A 26,793-nucleotide genomic window follows, 5' to 3' on the forward strand; every position below is an offset into this window, starting at 1 on the left:
AAACAATGTGCTGAGAGCACAAGGGACAAAACTGTGTTCAAAGTACACAGGGACTTTCTGCTGCACATTACAGGACAGCCTGTTCATGACGTGCAGAGACTGGATTTATTCATAGAGGGAACTATATGAGGTCAGATTCTGTTCAGAGAGGGAGGGGGCATTGGCTGTTTAGAGCAGAATTGCTCGGATGGATGCATGGCTGGAAGGACGGATTATTTATTTATTTGATTTATTATTTTGTTGCCCGGTGTGTCCATACAGTTTGTCAGACAAATGATTAAATTCAAGCCATATCTATTGCCAATGTGTACACAATAAGATGGTGCTTTATGTGTAACAGTGTAATCGTATATTTTTGAACATTTTGAAAACTATGTGGAAAAAAAAAAATCATAAAGAGGAAATACACACATATACATATGCCTTGCACAACAGGATGGATTTGAGGCAATTTGCATCTGAGTACATTCATGTGCGTAAACCCTTTCTCTGCAAAAGAAGCCATCATGATCCAGAATCTGATCCTGATCCTGAAGTTGTTTATTGAAATATATAATTCTTACGGATAAAAAGGAATCATATTGCATTAAAAAATATATATGTGTATCTTATAGAATAATAATAATAATTTCTGATTTTCACCATGCGGATAGGCAATGTAGAATAACGCTTTCATCAAGAAGAAAACACAACAATTTCATTGCATCGAGCCCATCTTTAAGCCTATTCAAGTTCATCAGGTTTTGAGTAAAAACAGCATGATAACAACCGGCAAAAAAATATAATGAACTCTATGATAGCAGACGGCCAATTTAGGCTGTCCTTTCGTTTGTGGCGATACTGCATGGCATGGAAGGGGGCAGCTGCTGACTTGAAACTGAATACGTCAGTGCATCTTAGAATTCGCATTAGCCTTGTAACCTCCTCCAGCAAGTGGCCTCTCTGTGGGGGTTTTGATCCAAAAGAAATGTTGAAGGGGTACTTGAGCTGATAACAATAAATTGCTGAGCTTTTCAGACAAAATAAGTGAAATTCATATTTGAAATTGTAAGAGCCATTATTTAGACTGTAACCTTTATTTATTTATTTTGAAATACTAATAATTTTTTTACCAGCCAAAAACATGCAATTGTCAGGTAATTGTCAGCTAGGGAATCACTACAATAAACCTTGTACATGGAGAGGTATCATGCCGAACACACACAGGCACGCTCACACACAGGCATACACGGAAACACACAGGCACGCACACACACACACAGGCACGCACACACACAGGCACTCACGCACACACACAGGCATGCACGCACACACACAGGCACGCACGCACACACACACGCACGCTCACACGCACTCAGGCTCGCACGCACGCACACATCATATGCCCTCAGGACACCGCACAGAACAAACACAGATCTGTGCTCTGCTTTCCCTCAACACAAAAGGGCAGGACTGCTTTGAAGCCCAAAAGTGTGTCAAAATGTGTAAACGGCACTTTAATGACTACCATAAACTGCACACTCAGCACTAACACATCAAAAGCTTGCTGACATCATGAACTCTATGTTTATGAGAACCATTTGCATATGTCCCCAGACTTCAACTTTCACCCTCAAGTAGTTTACTTCCAGGTTTGTGACATACAATTAAAGCTTGCTTATGAGACTAAAACGTCCCTAGTCTATTCACAAAAACCCCACATCAAATCCCTCGCTATTGTTGTGCTGTTTAAGTGTTTTTTTCCTGTTTTCAGAAAACAAGTCACAGATGAACCAATCATCTCTCCATAAACGAGCAGGACAGCATGTAGTTTAATCCTCTTCCATCCAATTTCAACCCTAAACAACAAACCTCCTCTCCCCCTCCCTCCTTCCTCACAAACCTCTCCATCTGAAGTCTGCCCAAACTCTGAGAAACATTAATCATATTTGATGGCTGTTTACAAAAATGCACTGATGAATTCTGGACCCGTCTCAGTAGTCTGGTTTAACAGCCGGGGAAGCTGCTGGCAAATAAGGAAAGGACAGATAGGCATGTCTGCCTGTAGTCCAGAGGAAACACTTTTCAGATGTTCAGGAAGAAAAAACAAAAGAAAAGAAAATGTAATGAACAATGCAGTAATGTCTGATGTTTATCATTTCACTGCATTAAAATCATTATTTATTTTACTTTATTTGAAGTTTCGTGAATGGAATTATCTAATTGCGTGGGTTGCAGGTACTCGCATGCATCTGTCGCTAATGAGGAAAAGTGCTCCTTGGGTTTGGAATGCCACTCAAGTGGGAATATGGACTCTCCCTTGCATTGCACCTGCCGAGAACGTCTGCACATGGCAGAGATTTACATCGCTGTCTCTGAAACCCTGCCATCTTCCGCGAGATAACTGATAATGATGCCGGGAGATGAGCCAAGCCACTCAAACACGCACAGGTTCCACAGCGACGGATACGCCAGAGTAAACGTCTCCACTGTGCAGCCAGGCAGCGCCCAGACAGCAGCGAAGCGACTGAGCGCCACTCGCGCCAATTAACGGGCAGCCCCGGGAGAGCTGGAGCAGCGCAGCGTGCGCGCAGTGTGTTCTGGAACCTTCCGCTGCGGCGCAGTCACAGCGCGAACGCTGGACAGTGCCACCCAAAGGAGAGCTAGCGCAGCAACGTCAACCGATGGCACATATTCATGTCTCTCATGCACCATTCAACTGGCGAGCTAAGAGGCTGCATTCTAATTGATCCAAAGGACAAACTTCGGTGGTACTATCCAGAATGACAATGGATTCACCACATCAACCCTCTAACAGTTTTCTCCCATGCAGTTTATATTGATCTGAAAGGAAAAAAAGAGGAAGATGAATTTTAACTGCATGGGCAAGCCAATTGGTTACAGAGGGAACACTTACAAAACTTTATCACTGAACACGTACATAAGCAAAGACAAATATCCTATCAAATATCAAGCCTTTCCAACTTTGACCTTAGTTTGAAGGCGATTTCCAATAAATTAGTTCTTACTGTATATTGCATGCGCTATTATACTTTGATGCAAACCAGCAAATATTGTGTTTGGAGCTTCTTTGATTGAACAAAACTGACAATAGCACAGACCATACCTTCATCAAAGTGACATACAGACAATGAAATGCATATAATATAGTTCTATGAGAAAAACAATCACAGTATGAGAGTTTAGTAGAGCATAGAAAGTACTTATAAACCTGCTCTACGGAGGCCACTTACCGGCAACATGCACACCACATCCGCCCGAATGCTTGCCCTGGGTTACATCACTCTTCATCACCGACACTCCAAAATTTTCAAATTCATTAGAATTGCTGACAAGATAAGCACGGTCAACTGCAGTAGTACACTAAACGAACCGTGCTTTCAGTTAACAGTATTGTTTTTAACTGAAACCCTTAAACCCTGGGACCTTTCGCGCACACCCCCGGTTTCCATGTGAAGATTAGTATGTGCGAGTGTCAAAGGGAATGATTCAGCTCCGATGGTGAAAAATTTAACACAAAACACGCTGTGGGAGGGCCGCGCGGCGTGCATCAGGGGTAACGACGAGAGAGAGGCGACGAACGCACACTGAAATTCTATTTTGCGCGCACACTGGAGGAGTCGGCCCCCCCGAGACACTGATTCATCTCTTCTCCGGGGCTATTCATCTTCTTAAGCACTGGAATCACTTTGGCTCTCACAAAGGAGAGACAAGATTGAGTTTTCTATTAGTATCTGGAGCAGGAGCGCCTGCCACTCTGTGTGGCTGGGGGCCATACTGTATTCTGGCTGTCCCCCAGCACAGCTGTGGTGGATTCACCAGCAGGAAAAAAGGCTATGCTGGTGCCACCCATTTACTCATACATGACATCTGTATTCCAAGTTCAAAAAAGCAATGGCTGTTTATGATTGAGATTTAAGTACAAAGCAGAAATGATTTCTAAATGACACTGAAAGTGTAGTTTTTAACTGTTTATGCTACAGCCTTGTTTCAGACATTTTAAACGAAAGTGAATGGTACAGGTATAAGCTGGGTTGCCTATACCATGAATGGTAAAGGTATAGGCCAGTTTGACACCAGCCATTTCTCCAGCTGCTCCATTTGAGTGCAGTTGATGGCATTGACTGCAAGCTCATCTCTGGTGATTATAATTTATAGTTTTCTGGGGGACCAGTACACTAGAGAAAACAGGAACACGTGTTGGATACAGAGGAGTCAAGGTGGATTAGAATGAGTGATTTTTGATAGTGTTGCCCTACAAAGTTTAAACGATTCCTTGTGAGGCCTTCCGCTGCCGTGCTCCTCTGGAGAGGGGCAATTGTGCTGATGTCCTTCTCCAGGGAGATTGATGCCTCACAAAATCAATCTCCCAGCATGCCGTTCAGCGCTGATGGAGGATGGGTGGCAGCTAGGACCAGAAGCAATCTGACACAGTAGACCTAAAGCCAAGAGCGATTGCCGCAGCGTGTCACCTGCCCGCGGGCGAAGGCCAATTGCTTTCGGGCCTTTCCGCAGCGCCAGCCTATCCGCTCTCCGGGCTGAGAAATTTGGCCGGGCCCCCACTGAAGTGCCCGCGTTGACAAGCGGTGCCTCACGTGCACAGTCCCGGCCAACTGACACATCGCCGCGTGACTCGTTTGGAATGACACCGCAACGGCCCGTAAACATGGAGCCAGATTCTCCTGCGAGCTCAGTAAAAGAGCCAGAACGATCCGCCAGCCGCCTGCCCCCCCCGCCCCCCCGCCCCCCCCCCCCCCCCCCCCCACGGCTTCCCTGGCTGCGGCTCTCTCCTCCCGCGCTCTGCAGAGTCTCGCTGGTAGGAATTATGGAGGCCGCTCCGGCATGAGAAAGTGCAGCGTAACCTCGTGTCGTTTAATCAATGTGAAAACGCCACGCGGGAGGACCCGGCGCTGCCTGCTGGTCCCCCAGTCAGCAGACATATGTCCCGAGAACACCGATAGGTTTAAGCAGCCAGGATTTAATACTGCAGCTTAACCCAGAGGAACAGAGGTGATTAGCCTCCAGGGGACGAGGGCAAAAACGCATCACAGGTTAGTGATGGTGAAAAGAGGTGGGGGAGGGGAGCAGGGGGAAGTGGGGGGAGGGAGGGAGGGGGACAGTAAGATGGGGGGGGGGTATCTCTTCTTCTTTGGAGGCCCTTAACTACACCATCCATCTCCCCAACCCAATTCTTCAGAGACGATCTGCCGAGAAGCCATCATTACTCCTGCTGCTCCTCGCAGTCCAGAGCGGGGACTCTGCATTATCGAGAGACGGCACAAGTTAGCGAGGCGTTCTGTGCGGCTGGCTGCCCGGAGGGGCGGCACGTGCAGCCGCCAGAGCGCCTCACCGCACAGCACAGGCACTGGGGAGCTCTACTGGAGGCCTGCGACTCGCCCCTCTCTACAGCAGCCTGGCTCTGATAAAGCCCCTTCTCAGAATTCAGCCATTTATTTATTTTTTTCATTTTTTTTTTTTTGCTTTTGTTTTCATCAAGTTTTCTTTCTGCTGGATTTGATTTTGTCCCACATCACGTAAACACCGTCTCACAGAGAAAAAAGCAAAGTGGGGAGGAGAGGAAAGTCGACGGAATTGCCAGTTTGGCAGCGTCTCCGCATGATTTCATTTCGGGTTCTGACCGGGCATTTCAACAGCGTTCGGGTCGGTGAACTGAACAAGAGCAGCTGTGTTTTCACAGTAAGCCAGCGATGTGCTGCGCTGGACTGGTGTGCGTTTCAGGGTGCTTCACTTCATTTAACACCAGACTACATGAATGCTCAGACACCAAAAAAAGAGCTATAGTGCTGCCCTTTTGGGTGTCCCATTTCTGTGTATCAACAGTTTCAGCTTTGACTGAGCGTAAGTTTAGGTTGAGTTCTACATTGGAGGGGTACACACCATAATCCACTTCAGCCAAAGTCACGCCCCTCTGGGAGAGGTGATATGACCCTGGATGCTGAAATGGCAGTTTGTCTGAACGCTGCTCTCTGGCACCTCTGCCCCATTACTTTACTGTTTGGTGCGGGAGCCCTTATCGCCGAAACAAGCGGCTCCTGAGCGCTGACTCCGGGGAGAGGAGTCGTTTATCTGCCCGCCGCGCGCCTCCCGCCTCGTTTTCTCTAGAGCCGCGTCGAGAAGGCGCTCCCGCCCCCGCCCCCGGCTCCGCCCCCCGCTCAGGGCGCATGAATCAATCACCTCCACACGCCACTCTCGCTGTTTAATGCCCCCGATCGTCCGCCCCTAAATCAAGGCGCCGTCGCTCTCGGGCTCGTCCGGCCGCATCACCGCGCGGCTGGTCGCGGCACCGCGAAACACGCCAGGGCGCGGTAACGGAACTCCACGAGCCAGGCGGAACATCAGACGCCTCGCCAGGGCCCCGGAAAGCACAGCGGAACAGGAGGAAATCCACCAGAACAGAACTTACTGAACATCTGTCATACAGCCAGTGATGTTCAGAGTAATTAGGCTACTGCAATGAATGCAATGGCCATTTTGTGCCTACGGTGGTTTCTGTGTGAGGAAAAAGAAAAGCAGGGACATACTCAGTTAGGCTTCTCAGGAGTGAGGCTCAAAGTCGGCGGTGGTATTTCCTGTTGATGTTTGTCATGTGTTACAGCCTCATGCAGTTTCTCTCTCACTTACACAAAGCTGAAAGGAGAAAACTGAGGGATATGCTCTATCCACCAGCCTGCAGAGGTCACACAACCTATGCATACAATACACCCAAAAAATCTTTTAAAATCTGAAAAGTTCCAGAGTCAATTTAGGGAAGGCAGTCATATGCAATATTTCTTTAATTTGCTTACTCCTGACAGAAAATATTATCAAAATCAATTGTTAATTTAATTTTTGTTGACTTAATGTTTTATAAAACAGCTCCTTCAGAAAGCTAATTAAAACATTTAAACATTTACATTATAGTACATTACATTTAGTATATGTTCAACAAAAAAATAAATCAGAAGCAGTACAAAAAAAACAAAAAACATAATACATGGTCCTCTGTACTCATTAAAAACTAAAAGAGCGAGCCAGGATAGGGTTGAGTGTTCTCCAAAATCCACAGAACGTCTATTTTTCCTGTTCTTCACACCCTTGTGTCCTGAGCATCCATTTCCTCAAGTGTGAAGTTCAGTCGGATAAATATCTGTCTTTGAGTGCGAAAAGTCATTCCGCTGAGAGACTCTCCTTTCTTCCTCACCTTTCCGCTCTCTTCCTCTTCGTCGCTGCTTCTCAGACGCAGCCTCGTCGTGATCAATCCAATCGACCGTCACCGCCCGCGTCTTCGGGGATGGGCAGTATGAGCAGCGGGTTTCTGCGAGGACACACCTCTAAGAAAGGGGCTGAGGAGGAGGTGTGTACGTGCGCCTGCACTGCGGTAGTGTGCGGAGAGCCGGCGCGCTCTCCCTCGCCCCTGCCGCTCTCTCTCTCTCTGCCGCTGCCGGAATGCTCGCCCTCGGGCGCCTCCCAGATCCGCAGCTCCGCCTCCACTCTCTCTCCCAGCTCCTGGATGAGCTGCCTCGAGGCGCCGTGAGAGGGGGGGCGGGCCTCCGGAGCCGGGGGGCGGGACAGAGCCGGGGCGGGGGCGGGGCCGGGGGCAGGGGCCGGGCCCAGGGGACCGCCAGCTGCAGACGCCCCTCCCCCCTGCTCCTCTGCCCCGGAGTCCTGGCTCTCCTCAGAGTCGCTGCTGCTGCTGCTGCTGGAGGAGGAGGATTCCTCCCTGCTGTGGGAGCACCGAGCCCCCCCGTCTCTCCTCCGGCCCTCCTCCTCTTCCTCCCGCTCCTCCTCCTCCTCCGCCGCCACCAGCGCCGCGGCCGCCTCCAGCTCCTGCAGCTGCAGCCCCAGGTCAGCTTTCTGGAGGAACGCCTTCCGCAAGGGCTCTGCCAGCGCCGTCACTTTCCCCGTCCTGCAGGGAGACCAGACCCAACGTTCAGCCACGTACCACACAGGGGCTGCGGGTTTCAGTCCTAAGGCACAACCCACAGCTACGGGAAAATACATATAAACTCTATAGACTGAAAGGCCTGTTCTCTGTCTCTTGGGACAAAACAGTAATCAGAACTAGCATTTACAATTCAACTGGAGGATCAAACAGCAGATGAAGTCATGGAAACCTCTGGAGTTCACCGTTCTCCTCACAACATGGAACTGAAGCATCTACCCGTACACAGTACAGCCAGCCTGTGTAGCCCACACACTGCTCCAACCTGGGCCTAAAGCAGCACCTGTTTCATGCTTACAGACGCAGAACAGACTGAGCACAGTCCGACTCAGTGAGGTGCTGCAGTCCCCTCCACACAACATCCAGCTCAAAAGCCCACGCGAACACAGTTAGCAACAGACGGAGGCAGAAGACAAAGACTCTGCCTGACTCTCGAAAGAAACCCTGGCAACCTCGCTTCTTCCTATACCCTGGAGGAGAGGCACGAGGCTCTCTTAACATTAACCCTTTCCACTCTCGTATCCTGCATACTCAGGAAGACTCGCAAATAAGGACCTGTCGCAGTTAACACAATCCTGACAGAGTCTGCGTTAGCAAGAGCACCGTGGGGCGCCAGATTGTAGCCGGGAACCCCGCTGAGGCATATGCTGAAATAACAGCAATCGTGCGAAACGTGCACTCTATCTGCTCATTAGTAAGAACAGGGGGGGATACGGTCTCACTCCCAGACTCGTGCTGAGCGCTCGTTCTATGGTTTAGACGCTCACGCTCATCCCTCTCCAGCTCAGAAGGGTGCAGGACTTTCCCGAGCTCTCCGTGGTGGGCAGTTTTGTGCAGAGGAGATTGGTGTGCAGATTTGGCTAATTGTCACAGTGGGATGTTTGGATTAGTAAGAGCTCCTAAGCAGGGCTGTGTGCTGTTACCAGGACAGCTCCCCTGGGTGCTAATCACAGCAGCCCCACAAGCCTGGCTCACTTTCACTCACTCTTAATCATTCCCCCACACGCGCACACACATACGCCTGCATGCGCGCACACACACACACACAAACACACGCTCCATCATTCTCCCATACTCATACACACACACACACACTCCACCATTCTTCCATACTCATACACACACACAAACACACGCTCCATCATTCTCCCATACTCATACACACACACACTCCACCATTCTTCCATACTCATACACACACACAGAAACACAGACACACTCTACCATTCTCCCATACTCATACACACACACATACACTCCATCATTCTCCCATACTCATACACACACACACATGCGCTCCATCATTCTCACATACTCATACACACACACACACACAAACTCCATCGTTTTCCCATACACACATGTGCGCGCGCGCACACACACACAAACAAACGCACACAAACACAAGCTCCATCATTTTCCCACACACACAAACACGCACAGGCACACACAAACACACGCTCCATCATTCTCCCATACACACACACGCATGTGCGCGCACACACAAACACACACACACACACACACACACACACACACACACTTCATCATTCTCCCACACACACACTCATTCTTCAACATGCACTCACCCACACATATTCCATTATTCTCCCACACACACACACCCACATTCACACATACACCCGCTGTCACTCCCACAAACACACCCATACACACTTTCCATTATTCTTGCACACGCACACAAACACAATCCATCATTTTCTCAGACACACTCATACACAAACACTCACACACGTACTCTTTCTTACTCACACACACACTCTCACATATACTCTCTGTCTTCCTCTCCGTGTCTGTCTACATCACACCCACTGTCAACGAGTCGCACTGTGAGCAATCTCTCACAATCTCAAATTATCTCTGACATACTGGCACGCAACCTTAACAAATGAACATTTAAATTTCTTACTCACACACACATGCATGCTCTCTCTCACACACGCGCACACACTCTCACATACACACACACACATATACTCTCTGTTTTCCTCTCCATGTCTGTCTACATCACACCCACTGTCAACGAGTCGCATGGTGAGCAATCTCTCACAATCTCAAATTATCTCTGACATACTGGCACGCAACCTTAATAAATGAACATTTAAATTTTAATCTTTTACTCTAAATGCACCCGTTTCCAACCATGTAACCCTGTATAATGGAAAAGCTGTGATACATTACTGTGGTTTTCACTTGCGTGCAAGGCCTTTAAAATTACATGAAGGACTGACAGTATTACACACATTGTAACGCATCCTCTAACACGTCTAGGAACACATACATATTTATAACACTGTAGCACAATAGGGGTAACCTTTGATTGACTACAATGTAAAGAGTAGATCCCCCATGTGTGGTGGGAGGGCCGGGCTCATGAATAATTCATCCGGTTAACGGCTGGGATGTGGCTGGAACAGAGGCGGCCGCGGCTCCGCTAACGCGGGACAGCCGTCCCCAATGCCCCGGCGATTACTGGCTGACCCGCGGAGGTCACGGCCCGGCTCCGCCCCCGACCGCGGCTAATTCGGCGGGGATGAAGAGAGCGGACTCCCGAAGAACGGCCTCACTTCTGCGCTTCTCACACAGCCCTTCATTTCAGTGAAATTACACACTGCCGTGGGCCCAAGAGCTTTCCCATTACAGCACGCGCTCAGTGATCGCTAACAAAAGGTGGAGGGAATTCGCTGAGAGCACGCCGGACTGCACATTCATTTAACGCCTTGTTAGATTTGTGAACGTTGTTCAGTAAGTAAAAAAAAAAAAAAAGAACATCAACAGTGAACGTTTAAAAAAAAAAAAACAACAAAAAAACAACAACTATGAAATACCAATGCATTGGTTCTTAAAACGAGAGAATTTCCGCAACTTTATTTTTAAATCTGGATCACCATGACAACCAGAATAAGGCAAAATGTCACCGTAAGCTTTCTTTAGCACTAGTCTACAGCACACCGCCACTCAGGGTCAGTGGTGGCATCTGTGTGAGCTTACTCTGTGTGTGTGTGTGTGTGTGTGTGTGCGTGCGTGCGTGCGTGCGTGTGTCTGCAGTCTCTCAGGAGGGAGGATCGTTTGCGTGATAAAACAGAGAGGAAGGCTGAAATCACTTCCAAAACACAACTCTGAGGGGAAGAATAAAATTAAGCAGCTAATTATGTGGCTTCCTCCAGCCTGCTCCACAGAGGGATTGGCCTTATCTGGAGCTCTGTCTGCTCACGGGCAGCGCGGCATGCTGGGAGCTCAACGCTGCGGCCTGACTGCGCTCCCGCTCCAGGTAACCTGAGGAAAGAGTCTACCGCGTGCTGCTTCGCCAAATAAAACAACCACCCCTCCCCCTAAAGTTCCCCCCGGCCCTCCCTCCAGAGCAGCAGTATCGCGGAGCCGCCCTGAGCTACGGCAGCAGAGTGGACCCAGAGTGGGCCCAGCGTGGGCCAGGGGCCCGGCGGTGTGGCCCCAGCGTGGGCCAGGGGCGTGGCACCGGCGGCTCGCTGGATGAGGCCTGTCTGACAATCGCCCCCGGAGGAGTTCCACTTGAAAGCCCCCTCTGTTTGCTCTGCTCTCTCTCTCCCCGTGGGAAGCCGTTATTCAGTTAGCGCTGCCAGCGCCGCCACCGCCACACGCTCGCCGCTTGGCTCCCTTCCCTCTCCGCTGCGGCGGGAGAACCGACGTTAGCGGTGGAAACAAAGGCCCCTTTCTGACCGACGGGTAACGCTCCGCGCGGTGTAGCCGTCACCGCGCGGCCGCGGCGGCCTTGCTTTAATTAAGCGGGGAGCGAGGGCGTTCGGGGCTGGAGAGAGAGCCCTGACAGACAAGCTTTGGTCTGATGCGTCGTGAACGGGAGAGGCACCGAGCTCGTCCGTCGTGTGATCTCGACCGGCAGATGAACGGTTTGATCCTTCGTTTTCAAACAAAGACCTAAAATGGTTTCCCGTATAATCGGACAGAGCTCGCCTGAGCCTCTCATCTGGTGCATAGAGCTCCACCTCATTCCACTTCACTTCTGAAGCCTTATAAAAACACACAGGTCAGGGTCACAACAGCTATTATCAGGGGGCATTTGAAGGCAATCTTTTGTTTAACAATGTCAGAACTTGGCAATTCCCTTGGAATGAATACATATATTAATAGATTCATTCCTGACTAAAGAACATCAACAATCAGATAAATGTATAACTGTCCAGACAAATAACAGTCTGTCAGTTAAACGCTCCATTACAAATCTTAATCTAAAGTCAGTTCATAAGTCAATCATAATTAAATGCACCAGTTCCGAAAGGAGAGTTAACTTTCCCTGATGATAACGACCCAAGGCAAATTCATAAAACACCGCTGACAAGCATCTGTCATTTACGAGCTAAGATGATGAGAAACGTTCAAAGTCTAACAGGCTCTGATCATTTGATCACTGTCTGTCAATCACCAGACTGCCACAGCATAATTCTATGGGATAATGATCTCGTTACGCTGACGTTTCATCTGCAGAGCACAGTGCGGGAGAGGCAGCTAGCCTCAGCACGCTAGCTGGCTCTGCGTGACAGCACGCCGCCGCCGCCGCTGCAAAGGAACAAGGTGTTGCAGCTGGCGCGGTTCACCTTGTTAGCGTCCCGATTTGGAAGTCAGCCATTAGAAGGCCCGAGTGCTGTACTCAGCGGCGTCTGCGTCGTTAGCGGACAGGAAGCGGATAATGAGGCGTCTGAGGGATCGGCGCGGTCGCATTCCCTCCCGTGGGGCCATCCCAGCACACGGCACTGAGGCGTCCGGCGCCCTGGTCTCCTTCGACCGTGGCCTTGCCAAGTTAGCCGACTCCCGAGCAGGACAGTTACCTCACAGAGCACAGAGCACACAGTACTACAGTTCTGAACTACAGTTACCCCAGCGAGGTGACTCACCACAGAGAGAGTGCTCACTGAGTGATTTAGAGATACGCGCTCCGGTTTAGGACACTGGAGTGTGAGGGTTTGTGGAGGAATGCCCAGACCCCCTGCACCGCTCTGGCAGTGGAGACGGGGGGAGATTGGGGGGGGGGGGGGGGGGAGTCTGTTTTGGCAGGAGATTCAAGTTCACAAATGTTGAGCATCACAGTGGGACTAAATCTGCATGAGTTACCAGAGTCAGCGAGCCTACTGAGAGTTCCCTTTATTCAGCATGCCAGTATACCTGGATACCACAACACAGAGATGGTAATCCTGTCTCTGTAGATACAGCTTTATAACTAATCCAGTTCTGTATGTACGCTACATCACACACGCAGTCTATTGTTTCTGTAAACAACACGCACAGAAAAGGTCATGCTGTCTCTACAGGCACAGCGCTACATCTCTCCTATGTATGTACGCTACATGGGAAAGCACAAACATATCTTGTTCATATAGATACTGTGAATGCATACACAGGTCTCATATCTGTATATCGGTGGGTACAGCAAAACAGACACATCCCATTTCTGTAGGTAGAGCACACACATATCCTGTTTATAATGAGACTGCAGGACACACACACAGGTCTCCTAGCTGTAGATAATACATGCACATGATCTCCTATCTTTAGGTACAGAAAAACAGGCGTACGTTCTGTCTCTGGCCACAGCACACACAGACCGGTCTCTGGTCTCAGACACAGCATGACACAGCAGTCTTCTCTTCAGAGCTCGTTTCCAGGCACGTGGACAGTGCCGAGCGGGGGACAGGATCAGAGCACGGCAGGAAGAGTCCGTTAATCAGACAACAGTCGCTCAGAGAACTGTCCGTGTGTCGGCATCGCCCCCGAGACGGGAGCTTCACTGTCTTTACTTCCACGTCACGTCCGTGTGAAGAGTGCCTTTATCACTTCTGAAGAACTGTGACCATCTATCCAGGCCTTCTCCAAGTTATTACAGTATTCCCGACATACTCCGCAGATTCTTCTATGCTCCTTTATTAAAACGGTAAGCTTGGCTGTCTGTTGCCTGGGAAGGTAGTTAAGGCTTTTCTACTCAAGAGAATAACAGTATACCATATCCACCTATACAATGGTGCTCATCCTCATAACAGAAGCCATAATTAACTGTTCTTAACCTTTTATACACTCTAAGGCTAAATGACATATAAAAGAGCATCTGTCACAGCACAAACATGTGAGGCTGAAGAGACTATAAAGACAAAGCACGGCAATGTAGAGGTCATTTCAGTCTACCCGGAAAAACTATCACTGTCTTAAAAACAAAGGTCACCAAATCTTCAATGATCCTTCAGCTGAAGAACAATATTTCAAATACCATGGGACAAAAAAAAAAAAAAAAAAAACTTGAACAAGTAATATGCTCTCCTTCCTGTCATTCATTTTAAAGTATTTATTTTTTGGTGACCATTCTTATAAACACTAAACACTAAAAAAACAAGGTTAACAAGGCTGACAATAAAGTGACCACCTATTGAAAGCAGCCAACCTTTGAGCTCTGTTAGCTCACCGTCAACCTCCGCTGAACCAGCACCTTCAATGTCAATTTCTCAGAATGTCCCCAGAATGTAGACACACCCACAAACAGAAATCCATACATTATACACATGAAAACAACAGAAAATGGCTTTCCCAGCACAAGTGCAAAAAGAAACACAACTTACACTCATGGCATCTTACCACAAGTTTTTTTCATCAGAAATATTAATTTTAAAGCAATGATAAGGAGGCAAACAGACCCCACAAAGACATTTAAAATGTATTAGACCTAGGTTGAGCTAAATTTTGAGAGGATGAAAAATTATTTTCATAAATAACATCCCAATCAAAAATCACATTAAAAGCATGGAGCTCCCAGTCCCTATCAAAAGCTACACTTAGATGGGTATTTTTAGAAATAATGAATGTGCTATAAAGGAAGAAATGAGGCCCAGAGTGTCATAAGCAGAGAGCCTCAATAAGGCCATTAGATTCCAAAGAGCTGAGGCAGGAAACTCTTCAAACTCAAAGGGCAGAGGAAAACATAATGATTAGATTTAGATTTTGGAACAGCTGAGACACTCAAGGTATGTGCAGTTCTGCTGAACCCTGTGATACGAAACAGACAATTAACGATTAGAACGCAAAGTTCAGGTATTTTATTGATAAGTCTACTCGCCTGCTTCCATATTTTAGCGATGACAAAAAATTAATGATAACACCCCATAATAGTAGATGACCACTGTTTTAAACGAGTGAAAGGTAGATGTTGAAGACCATTTGCCTGCCAATCTCCAGGCACTCAAACCCTACAAATACACAGTCTACCTTTCCCACAGCACTTAAGCTGAGGTTAAATGCGTGACGACAATGAAGTCCGCTCCAAAGGTGACAGAACACAAAGCTTTATTTAACCTCTGGCCCCGCCACCCTGGGGGCACTTGTTGAGAGCTGGAGGAGTCCCTTGGAGAGCCCGTGGCCCCTGGGGTCATGCTGGGATCTGGCAAACACTTCACTAAGCATTGTTGGAGGGACAAGGCAAAGTTTTAGTGGTGGGGAGACCACCTTCACACCCTCACACTCCCATGCTAAACAGCTTAATTCACTCTGCAGTTGCCATGGATTTGGGCTGGAATTCAATTGACCGTTAATGACTGCATAGACGACAATAAAGGAGAAGTGTTGGAAGTGAATAGAACAGATTTCTGGAGATGCGAGAGTCCTGCCATTTCACTGTGGTACAGTTACAGACTAGAAGCTAACCGGTTTTGTTTCTCTGGATGAGGGAAGTGTCTGGCTTCATTCCAAACTCTCTGAAGGAGGGGAGAACGACAGATCATGAAAAGCATGTAACTTCATCTTTGTAATCTGGCAACACCACAGGGGATGTTGTCTACACACAGTATTACACAAAGCTCCTGAAATGAGACAGGAAACTGAACAGTAGTTTGTTCATCAGGTCAATGGAATTTACATTCTGACAGCCACTGATGTAAAATTATGCTGATGGTCTACTCTCAACCTCTTCAAATTCAGTTGAGTTTGTCGCTAGACAATTGCTCACTAACCAGTTTTTTCATGCCAATGGAATATAAATGAACCATGAGTAAAAATAAGATGAATGGACCTTCATGTATAGCAAATTCTTTCATCAAATATATTTCAGGTTTCAAGCACAGACAAAAAAAAAAAAAAACGGGAAAATCTGAAAGAACACCTGCCGAGAAGACGTGATGGGACGGCTTCAGTGGCTCTCACTGTGTGTAATAATTCCAGAAGAGGCATTTGTGTTTTTAGTGGAGAGAGAGAGGAGGAAGGAAGAAAAAAAAGACACAAAGTGCTGTTGTGGCCGAGCACAGACCCAAATGTGTTACAGTAGCTCTGACACACTGGTCTCCGAGGCCACTGAGCGAAGGAGGATTTACTTTGAAGGCCTAGGCGTCTCAGGAAGTCGAACCCACCCAAGCAACATTTGTGGGATTACCTCACGACTGCCCGCACACAGTTAGCACTAACCCTAGGTACAGAGAGGATAAACGGAATAGGGAGATAGACTGCCGTGTAGGTCACGCAGCTGCTGTAATGCGGGCATTGTATCGGACGGTAGTGGTGAAGGAGGTGTTGAGTCAAAAGGCAAAGCTCTTGATTTACCAGTCGATCTTCATCCCTACTCTCACCAACGGTCACAAGCTATGGGTAGCGACCGAAAGAGTGAGATCGTGAAAACAAGTGGCCAAAATGGGGTTTCTCCGCAAAGTAGAGCCACTACTCCATCGCATTCAAAGTGCAAATTCAAATTTTAAAATGTTGTACAGGAGTCTCATCATGGAAGTGCAGTTCAAGATTTTCATAAATTAACTGCAACATTGTTGAATGTTCCACAAGCTGAGTACAGGCAGATACTGGACAACAGAGTGTCACAGTTTTGTATTATCTACAAGATTACCTTAGAATGAGCAAAGACAAAGGTTCACAGCTATACAGAACAATACATCTCTGAACCAGCTGCATGACCACTTCATGTGCAAAAGGATTGAAATAGAGATGATTAATTATTAATTATCAATGCCCATTTATCGGCAATTGCCTGAAGTAGTGAAAACAAAATCAAGGAGGATATGAAAAGCAAGCCTTCATCCACGTGACAGACTAGTAGTTGGCCAGGAATCGCTCCTCCAAGATGTAATGGCTTTTTAAAAAATGTGCATATGCTTTCCCACAGGTTTCTGAAAAAAACACTTTACAGCCAACTTGCTGGGCATTTCAGTGAAGGGTCCACGCTTGGGTGTACATCATGGTGACGCCTTTATGATGCAGTAAATTTGAGAGCCGTGTCCCAGCAGACAGGGGGACTTAAGGTGTATAAATGCCAAGGGGACAGCTGGGATTTGCTATATCACCTGCCTGGAAAACATCTCTTAATACCAGTGGCCATCATAGGGGGCTTGATCATGTCTATGGACTGACTGTATGCCAATCATAGGGGGCTTGATCATGTCTATGGACTGACTGTATGCCAATCATAGGGGGCTTGATCATGTCTATGGACTGACTGTACGCCAAAGTAAGACTCACACAAGGGAGTGCTAAGAGCCTTACAGCTCATCCAGCTGCATCCAACCTGAGACAGTGAACCTACTGAGCAGGGAAGTGGGGGGGGAAGTCCCTCTGAGAGTATATGGAACACTGACAAGAATGGTGTTCACACATTCTGTCACTGGAGCAGATAAAACAAAATATGTGTCAAAACAAAATAGCGGTTTAGAAATTCTTTAAATAACGGAATAAATTAAAAAAAATTTTTTTTTTTACAAATCAGGTGTTAGATCAACAGCATAGTCTAGTTGGATGATTTAAATATATATATATATTCGGCAGCATAAAACAGGATAGAACAGCGCAGATTTTTCAGACACATTCATGCTGTGAACCTCCCATTCTACCTAATCCCAAAGGAACTCTATTTGGATTGAGATCCACCAACAGCCTGCACCGTTGACACAAGGCAGGACTGACCTAAGGATTCATGCTGTTTATGCCAAATTCTGTCCCTACTATTTGCATATTGCAGCACAAATTGAGATTCATTAGACCAAGCAACCTCTTCTTGTTTTTTTCTCAATTGTCCAGTTTTGGTGATCACGTGCCCACTAGCCTTATCTTCCTGTTTTTAGCTGACAGGAGCGGACCCCATTGTGGTCTTCTGCTGCTGTAGCCCATCCACTTCAAGGTTTGATGCATCGTGCATTCAGATGTCCATCTAAACAGCTATTTGAGCATTGCTGGCCTTTCTGTAGGCTTGACCAAGACTGCTCATTCTCCTCTGACCACTCATCATTCACAATAACTCTTGAGACTTTAGTGCGTGAAAATCCCAGGAGGACAGCGTTTCAAAGATGATGGAACCAGCACGTCTGGCGTAGTCAATCAATTTCAAACAAGCTCTTCACCATGTCTGCATGCTTTATATGTGTTTCAGCCACATGACTCTGTTTGGAGAAGCATGCTATTTGTGTTAATGAGCAGGTGGACCTAAGTGGCCACTGAGTGTAAGCATTGGGACAGACAGCTTCTGTTGTTTGGGCTGTGTACTCCAGCACATTGGATTTAAAATAAAACAATGAATATGAGTTTAAAGGGCAGACTGACAGCTTTAATTTGAGGGCATTTACACTCATATCAGGTGATCCACGTAGGACTCACAGGACACAATTACAGTACAAAAATCAATCACACCAGAAACTGAAAATGAGCAGTGAAATAATTAAACACGTAATAAATTTGTTTCAGAAGCACGCAGCAAGTAAAGATGTACTCATGTAAGCTCGGGGACACTGTGGCCCTGGCCTGCTAAAAGTCACTATCAACTGAATGAGCTGCCAATAGCTCTCCAGAAACAGCTCTGTAAGGAAAACAATCCTTGCTGAACATGACAACTGTAAGCATTTGCTTTCCATGACATCCATGAACTAAGTTATGGGTTTGCTCTGGGAAATAGCCTAAAGCACAGCGTGCAATACTTCCTGAACCCTCCCTGGAGTCAAATAACAGACGTGAGGGATCCCGGTACTTTCTTAAATACAGCCATCTTGTCTGAAGGTCAGAAATCATTTATATTTTTTCTCCAACGTTCAGGAATACAAAAAGCAGACGATCTTCTAAAAAGGTTTCTGAATGTGATGTTATATATGCTTGTTTAAAAATAAAATAGTACAGTGTGATCCAGACATCAGTTAAGCAAGCAAATTTTTTTTTTCTGCCAAACATACAGTCTACAAACATATAAACTGACAATGTGACAGATCATTCAGAAATTTGCTGTAATCAGTTAACAGGCTCATGTAAATTGTGATTCTACTGCCAGTTTTTATGATATTACATTATAAGCAGTGTGAATTTACAATGATTAATCTTTACAATATTTCTGGCATACCAAAAGGCAACAACATTGCCTTTACTAACTGCCGCAGAGGTCAAAGGCTGGTTGCTGACAGCTAACCAAATAAAATCACAAGAGCCAGCTCCAGGCTACAGCTGTTCAGGAACAACTAGACTATCATACCATCTCAGCCAACAGTTTGGTAGTCTGCTCAGTTTTTTTAGTGGCTTTATCACATCTAACAGGCAAACTTAAAATTCAGGCCGCAGCCAGGGAATTTATACATGTTTTATTAATTGACTTTTCAGGCATTTTCTGTCCAGAGATCCTAGATTCGCCAGGAAAAAAGAAGAAAAGAAAAAAAACCTCCACGGAATCTCAGCAGACCCTTTATTGAGTCTGCCTCTGGGCCCTGGGCCTACAACATCAGGCTCACATTTTTCAGTCCAGTCCTTAACATACGGACGCATAGCTCCGCTGAACCTCGGCCAACAAGAAAGCATACCTCATTACTGAATTATGTCCGCGCAAGCCTCCTTTTCTAAACATGCAAGTGATTATAAAATATGGACCCGGGTGAGGACGAAGGCTTGGATGAAATAACGTTTCTGCTGAAACTAAACAGAGCAGACCAGTTTTCTAGCAGAACCGCAAGTCAGAACTGTACAGAAACAAGCAAGGGCGCATGTGTACACAAGTGCATGCAGACACATACACACACATGCAGATTGTGAGCTCAAGGTATCAAAGCCCACAGCATAAGCTAAGCTTAAACGCGGGATCAGCCTTGGAGGCTGCGAGGCAATGCAACTTCTGTAACTCTAACCAATCCTCAGGTTTTTTATGACCATAGCCTCACAACAGGAGAAGGGGTAAAGCAGGGGTGTATTTCAAAGGACGTGTCAGAGAACACCCCATGTAGTCACAAATAGCTTCCATTTACATAGTTACAATTTGCATGAAAGTTGCATCATGGGAACTGTAAGTCGTGAACTGTAATTCTGAGGTAAAGACAAACCGTAAAGAAGAGAGACTTACTTGACTCTTTGGATCCACACACAGTAGTCGGTGATGTAGAGATCATTCAGGATGTAGGCAGGATCGTTCTCCCTGAAGATTTTGTGAATATCTAACAGGCACTTCAGGACGCAAGCCTTCCCTGGAAACAGAAGGGGATACACAAACATAAAGCATAACGTGAATGCTAAAAACACTCATTTTTCACACTCATACTGAGTTTATAACAGAGCTATTTTTCTAATAATTCTCATACAGTAAAGAGCCAGGTAATCAGCTTCATACCATTTGTCATTTTGTCAGCCATAGAAAAATTATGTTAATATATTGCACCGCTGATTATTTTATTAAAATACATTTTTCCTCCTTCAAAGAAGGAGACCTGAAAAAGTAATTTATTGTGAACTAAATATCACTGCCAAAATGTTGAAAGTAAAAAAGGGAAACTTCAATTAGTACTTTGCTTAGTAACACATAGCAAATAACAAAATTGGGGGGGGTCTGGATTTGCTCAGAAAATCGTTCAAAGAAATACCAGATAAGCCCTAACTGGTCTAGAATTCTAAAAAAAGAAAACTGAAATTACGGAATAGGAGCAAACAGGACTACTCACACTTTTAACCTCTGAAGTGGCTTCCAATTATTTCTCACAAACAATTATATTCCTTCCATTATAATGGTCAAGCTTTTCACCAATATGCCAGCATCACACCTTCATGTCTACCATGACTTCATATGGCTTCATTTCAATAAAGATTCAACCCTTCCTCTGCATTTTGAGAAGTACATGCTACATATGATTCAGACAATACATTTTCCGATGGATCGCCTTCAAGAGACCAAACAGAATACATGCAATAAAGTCAACACAGAATGGCAGGGAAAACCAGCTACGTTCCAAGTCAGGTCAGCAGAAATCTTTACTCAGTGAAATGCAGTGCAACACCCCTTTACAATTGATTTCCCCTACAGCATATAGCATTGCCAAGGTTATTATGTGGAATTATCCTCAGAACTAATATCCGATTAGCATCCGATTAACATGAGCATTCTGTTTTTCATTTCAACATGTAGGTTATGTCAAGCAGCAGTTACGGATATAGTTTATATTTATGAGCACTAGTCTTGAAATACGATCATTTCTAAGAACTCAAACTTGATATCGAAAGTCAGACTTACAACTCCGCTGCATTCTGAATAACAGCCTAAGGACTGCTCGACATCAACAGGGTATTTTTGAACCGAGCCTGAGGTGACTGTGCGGTGACAGCACCAGACAGGTATCAATCAAGTCTCACGAAACGGTGCGCGTATTTCACACGAGGCCGAGCCGGGCGTCGCCTGGCCACCGGCCCGCTCGTAAATAACGGGGGGGGAGAAGCTGCCAGCGAGCGCAGAAAAACAGCGGTTAGCGTGATCGCCGCTTGGCACCACTTCATTGTTTCACATCCTTCCTACAAGCCAAGGAGAAAGGCAGAGGTGCTATGCAGGTCGACACCCTGTCCATAAGCTCGCACCTAACAATGAGCACAAAAACAAATGCTTCACATTATAATGACCGTGGAAGGGCAAGGGATTAAAAAAACAGCTCGAGTTCCCCACAGTTTCCCAGCTGAACATTAACAACCAGCTAACTGTCAGAAAATAGCTGAAAGGTGTTCAAGCTTAGAATTTTCATCCTAAAATATTCCACATATTTATACCCTGAATACATGGAATTTGTTAAGAGGCATAAATATTTATTTACAGGAGTGAGTGATGCATTTCTGTTTACATCTGGCCAGGACTCAGGGTGCACAAGGTTCCAGTCTTTGGACACATTTCACAGAGGTTACCTTTAGCCACTGAATGTGCATTTACACATGAGCAAATAAAGCATTGGAGGAAGGAACCAAGTCCAAGGTATCACTTAACGTTGCCACAGCACTGTTTTCCAAAACACGGTTTGGAAACCGCCCTTCGCTGCGACGCATTGGCTGAGATCGTCCAGGGAGGGACTTTGGGAGGGGAGATGACCCTCCTCCACCCACAGAATTAGCTGGCCGTGGATGGAGGCATTCCAGCCCTCTGAAAACAAACAGTGCACTCTGGCTGAGGAAAGCCTTACACAAACATTTGGTTCCCATTTAAACAGGGCCCTCGCTCCGAGCCCCGAGAGCTCAGCTTCCATCTCGAGGACCTGCAGCGGGGCTCCAGAAACCCAAACTCTTCTCCTCATCCCTGAAGGTTTTGCTTTTCTCTCTTTCTCTCTCTCTCTCTCTCCCCCTCTCGTTCTCCCTCGAGAGCTATAACAAGCGGGTTTTTGTTTCATCACCAGCCCGGAGAGCCGGGAGTCTGCTGTGGCTGTTTCTCTTGCTTTGATGACAAGTTGAGCCAGTTAATCATGCCCCGGAGAGCCCAGGGGAAGCACCGCGGAGAGGAGCGGCAGACAGAGCGGGGGCTAACCCTAACCAATCCCAGGCCGCTCGCCAGCAGCCCGGCCAACCATGTTTTACTGGCCCCGGCTTCCACCCGGCCACATACAAACTGCACACTGCAATGCTGCCTATTCAGCTGGGCCTGCAACTTCAAGGCAGGAGGTTCACTCGCCAGGTGGGCTACTGGCATTTACACTTCAGCAATGTACCGAACCTGAACTGCTTTTGAAGTCGCTCTGGGTTAAACGATCTGATGAATAATATGCAAACAATGCTAAATTAAAAGATTGACTTTGTGGATGTCATTTCCTGGTTAAAAATCGCCACCAAAGAGCACACAAACGACGAGGCCGAGCTCCGCGCGCCGGCTTGGCGAGTCTGGCAGGCCGAGCGTGCGGCTGCCTTTGTGGACTAAACACCGCCCACCGCGTGCAGCTGGGAGCCTGTCTGTCAGGACACGGCAGATTAACTCTTTACCTAACCTCAGAGAGCGGCTGGCTGCGACAATAACAGCATGTTCAGTTCTGTCTGTGCGAGCGTCAAACAGACCGTCTCCACGGCTGCCAGCCGAGCCCGTAAGACGCTCCCCCGCAGCCAACCGCGCAAGAGCGCCATACGTCTTCACACTCTCTCCCACAAGCTGGCCTCATCAATATGGCCCTCTCTGGGTAAACACACAACAACATACAAGCCTGAACCCTCCGGCGGTGTTTCTGATGACCAAAACCAGGACGGGAGAGATTAAACAGGCCAAACTTACACCACAAGGGAAAAATGTTTAACTTGAGTCATTCAGCGCATCTATAATTTGCAGAAAGGACAGTTTTCACCAACTGACACACATTTAATTCACTAAATAAGAAATGACAGTGACAATGGCCCGAGAGGGAAGGAATACTACGACTCCAAATAGTGAATGAGATGTCAGAGGAAAAGAAAGTCTAACTCCTTTGAATGACCATTACTCCTTTGAACGGGAATAGAGAAAACCTGTAGAAACCTCACCACCTCACACTCACCTGCTCTGTCAATCTCTCAATCCATCCTCTTAGCCCTATTGGTCAAGGCCACTTAACGGCAGGCTGGCAGAGCTCCTTGAAAATAACTGAAGTGCTGCCAGAGAGCTATTCAAATATTTACTCTTGTATAACATTTCCTGAAGGCTTCAGCCTACACTGCAGTATTAATGCATTTGTTTCCCTGTTATCACTAAATGTTTGCCTTCACAGCTATTTAACAGAAAAAAATCATGCATTAGACTATTTTTTTTTTCTGACCAGAGAAATTAATTACAGTAGAACGTCTTCACAAACACCCATTCAGCATAATTCTGTGTTACTTTACCTGTTTAAGCAGAAATAAAGCTACTCAGGCTACTGTAAACATACAAAATCGGCACCTGTGTCAAATTCAATTTAGTCATAACAAACCAACCAAATCAACGCATTCAGGTGTCTGCAATTCCACTGTGTTTTACCATGTGTAATTACAGTGCAACTACAAATCTGCAGAGAAAAAATTAGCATTCGCTCTACAATGAAGAACAGAAACTAAAGTGTTTAAAAAGGTACAGAGCAATATAAAGATATACAGCATGACAGAATGGCACAAAAACATGTATGAATGCCCCAAGTACTTCTGAATCATTTCTGTAAGTACTTGGTACTTCTGAACACCTTCCCAGGGGTTCGTTCTGAAACACTTCCAGACTTATTCCAGAAATCTCAGCCGTTTTGTCGCACCCCAAGGAGCCCTTTACAAAGCCAGCAATGTAGATCTGACTGTGACCACCCTGTTTGCTGAGCGTGGAGAAAAAAAAAAAAAGAGAAAAAAAAAACAAGAGAGCTGGCTGTGCATCCACGCAAACACACTCTCAGCTTCCTGCTCAACCCGTAGAAGACTCAACATCTAAACGAAGCGCAGAGATGCTAATCCCCGGCTTAAAGGCCTGCCGTTTGCAGACAGTTACTTGAGTTAAGTCAAAATGAGCTGGATAATCTGGCCGAATATGTTCTGAACATATTTACACAGCAGAACCTTCATCTTTGTTTTGATCTTAAGATTTAAAGATTGCGTCCCACTCACAAATATCAAAGCAAACAGGCCTTGCAGTACAAACCTAGTCTTCCCGCCTCAACAACTCTCTGAGTCAGAGAACAACCTTGATTTAGTGCAGTGTTTCACAAATGTCAGAGAAAACTTCTGTACTGTGGCTAAAAAAACGTGGAGGCACGTGGTTATAATACTCTTTAACAGGAATCAATAAAAAAAAAATATATTAAAATAAAGTGCCTATCGTACAGGATGAATTCAGCTGGAAATTAAAATGCTTGCATCAGTAGCTTTCACACAACCAATCCGAGGTCCACTGTCACTTAAAAAAAAAAGTCTTGCATCCATTCAGACTTTAGTATGAGGGAAAACGGCAACTGAATTAACTTGCCAATTCCCAGCTGATTCACCTGTTAGACAGGTGCATTTTTCAGGTTATTCTTCCAGCTGAACGGAATGAGCAAAGAGTTTGCCAGCGAGCACTTAAACAGAGCTGGATCTCTCCCTTGACTCCACATTCTTTAGGCTGACAGGAGGGTGAGATAATACAACCTTAATGAAGTTCTGCCAATGACTGCGTGGCCACTGGAGTACAGCAAGTGAATCCAGGATGTGTCACCGTGAGTTAATGGCTGTCTAAGGAAAGAATAACCAGTAACACAGATTTTAAAAAGGAAAATATATTTTTCCATTTCAGGCTCCATAAGGTAGAAAGAAAATGAATAAAAGAGTAATTTACCACAGCTAATCATGCATTCCCTTCTCAAACACAACCTGAATAGAAGAGTAACGGGGGACAGGGGGCTCTAACGTTTCTGGAACATTCAACACCACTATCGGATTTGAAATCACGTGCCGCATACTTCCATAATAAATGCATACAACCCTCACCGTTAGGAGTACAGTGAGGAAACCTAATCTAAAACACCGCTGAGAAGCGCACGCTTAGCTCTGGGTGACGCACGGCAGCCATTTTGCACTTGAATGCTCACCATATGTCAGTTGCTGTAGAAGGCCGATGAATTATTTAACCAATAAAGTGAAGGGAAGATTATGGGAACAAGACTGAGAAACCCAGGGTTGGCAAGCGGCCAGCACGGCAGAGGAGGAAAGGGGGGGGGGGGGGGGGGGGGGGGTTGGCACCGGAGAATGCTTTCTGGTGTTGTACAGGTCACAGGGGAACATTAAGGGGCTGCTTAGCACACGGAAATTCCACTGACCTGAGCGCAAAATCAGCGCGGCATCTTTGATGGCGGCGGTGACCAGCCCAAAGTGCCTGTGCAGCGGGTAGCATAAGACCCTTCTTCCAAAGGACACCAGGACCTCCTGCACAGAGCTGTACGTCTGAAAGGCAAAAAAACAAAGGACAGTAAAAAAAAACAGGGCCTGCTTACCTGCAGACTGTCAAATGCCATGACATCACCAAACAGCAGAACGGCAGAACGGCTTGAACCTGCCCAATTAGGTGTGGGAAGCGTCAGAGAAATCTTTGCCCGGCTGAAAGCAAGGTGTTCAACCAGCTGCCTCCTGAACTGAGAGCCAGGCTACGCGGCTCCTAATTGCAGTCATTTATAAAGTAATTACTTCTAACGACCTCCCTTTTATGAAGGGGAAAATGTCTGAGAAACCCCCGAACAGCACAACTGCCGTTTTAATTGTTGGGGGGTCTTTAATCTCAGTGTTAATTCCGGGGGTGTTTCCAGCGCCAAACACAAAAGCAGCACAGGGACAGCTTTAGCATCCTCAGACTTGCCCGTTGATGTTCGCTCACTTGTTGTGAGCGCTCACCCCCTCCCCGTTTAAGGGCTTCCATGGCCAACGTGCAGATGTGTCCAAAGTGGCAGGTGAGGAGAGAGAGGGATGCTGTTGGTTTAAGTGGGAGTGGGCGTGGTGTAAGGGGTAAGAGGAGACGGGAACAGTCTGTCACAGACGGAGGAGCAGTGAAAGGAGGTCGGCGTTAGCACCGCCCACTCCTGTGCCCCGCCCACTCACACCGGTATCCAATTACCCAGCACTGAAGGATTCCCCTGTGACACAGGGAATACATGAATCTG

At 46.6% G+C, this 26,793-nt stretch overlaps 1 protein-coding gene across 1 annotated transcript in view; it reads right to left on the minus strand.

Moving 5' to 3' along the window:
- Positions 1–7,254: 7,254 nt before the first annotated feature.
- The window catches only part of shq1 (SHQ1, H/ACA ribonucleoprotein assembly factor), a 37,603-nt gene continuing 18,064 nt past the window's right edge, over positions 7,255–26,793 (minus strand). Inside the window, exons 10-12 of the mRNA XM_035388605.1 lie at positions 25,960–26,083; positions 20,292–20,412; positions 7,255–7,906 (exon numbers count right to left, since the gene is read on the minus strand). Of these exons, the coding sequence (XP_035244496.1) occupies positions 7,255–7,906; positions 20,292–20,412; positions 25,960–26,083 (897 nt within the window). The remainder of the gene's footprint in view (positions 7,907–20,291; positions 20,413–25,959; positions 26,084–26,793) is intronic.

This window comes from Anguilla anguilla, chromosome 13 (genome assembly GCF_013347855.1).
Source record: "Anguilla anguilla isolate fAngAng1 chromosome 13, fAngAng1.pri, whole genome shotgun sequence".
NCBI lineage: Eukaryota > Metazoa > Chordata > Actinopteri > Anguilliformes > Anguillidae > Anguilla > Anguilla anguilla.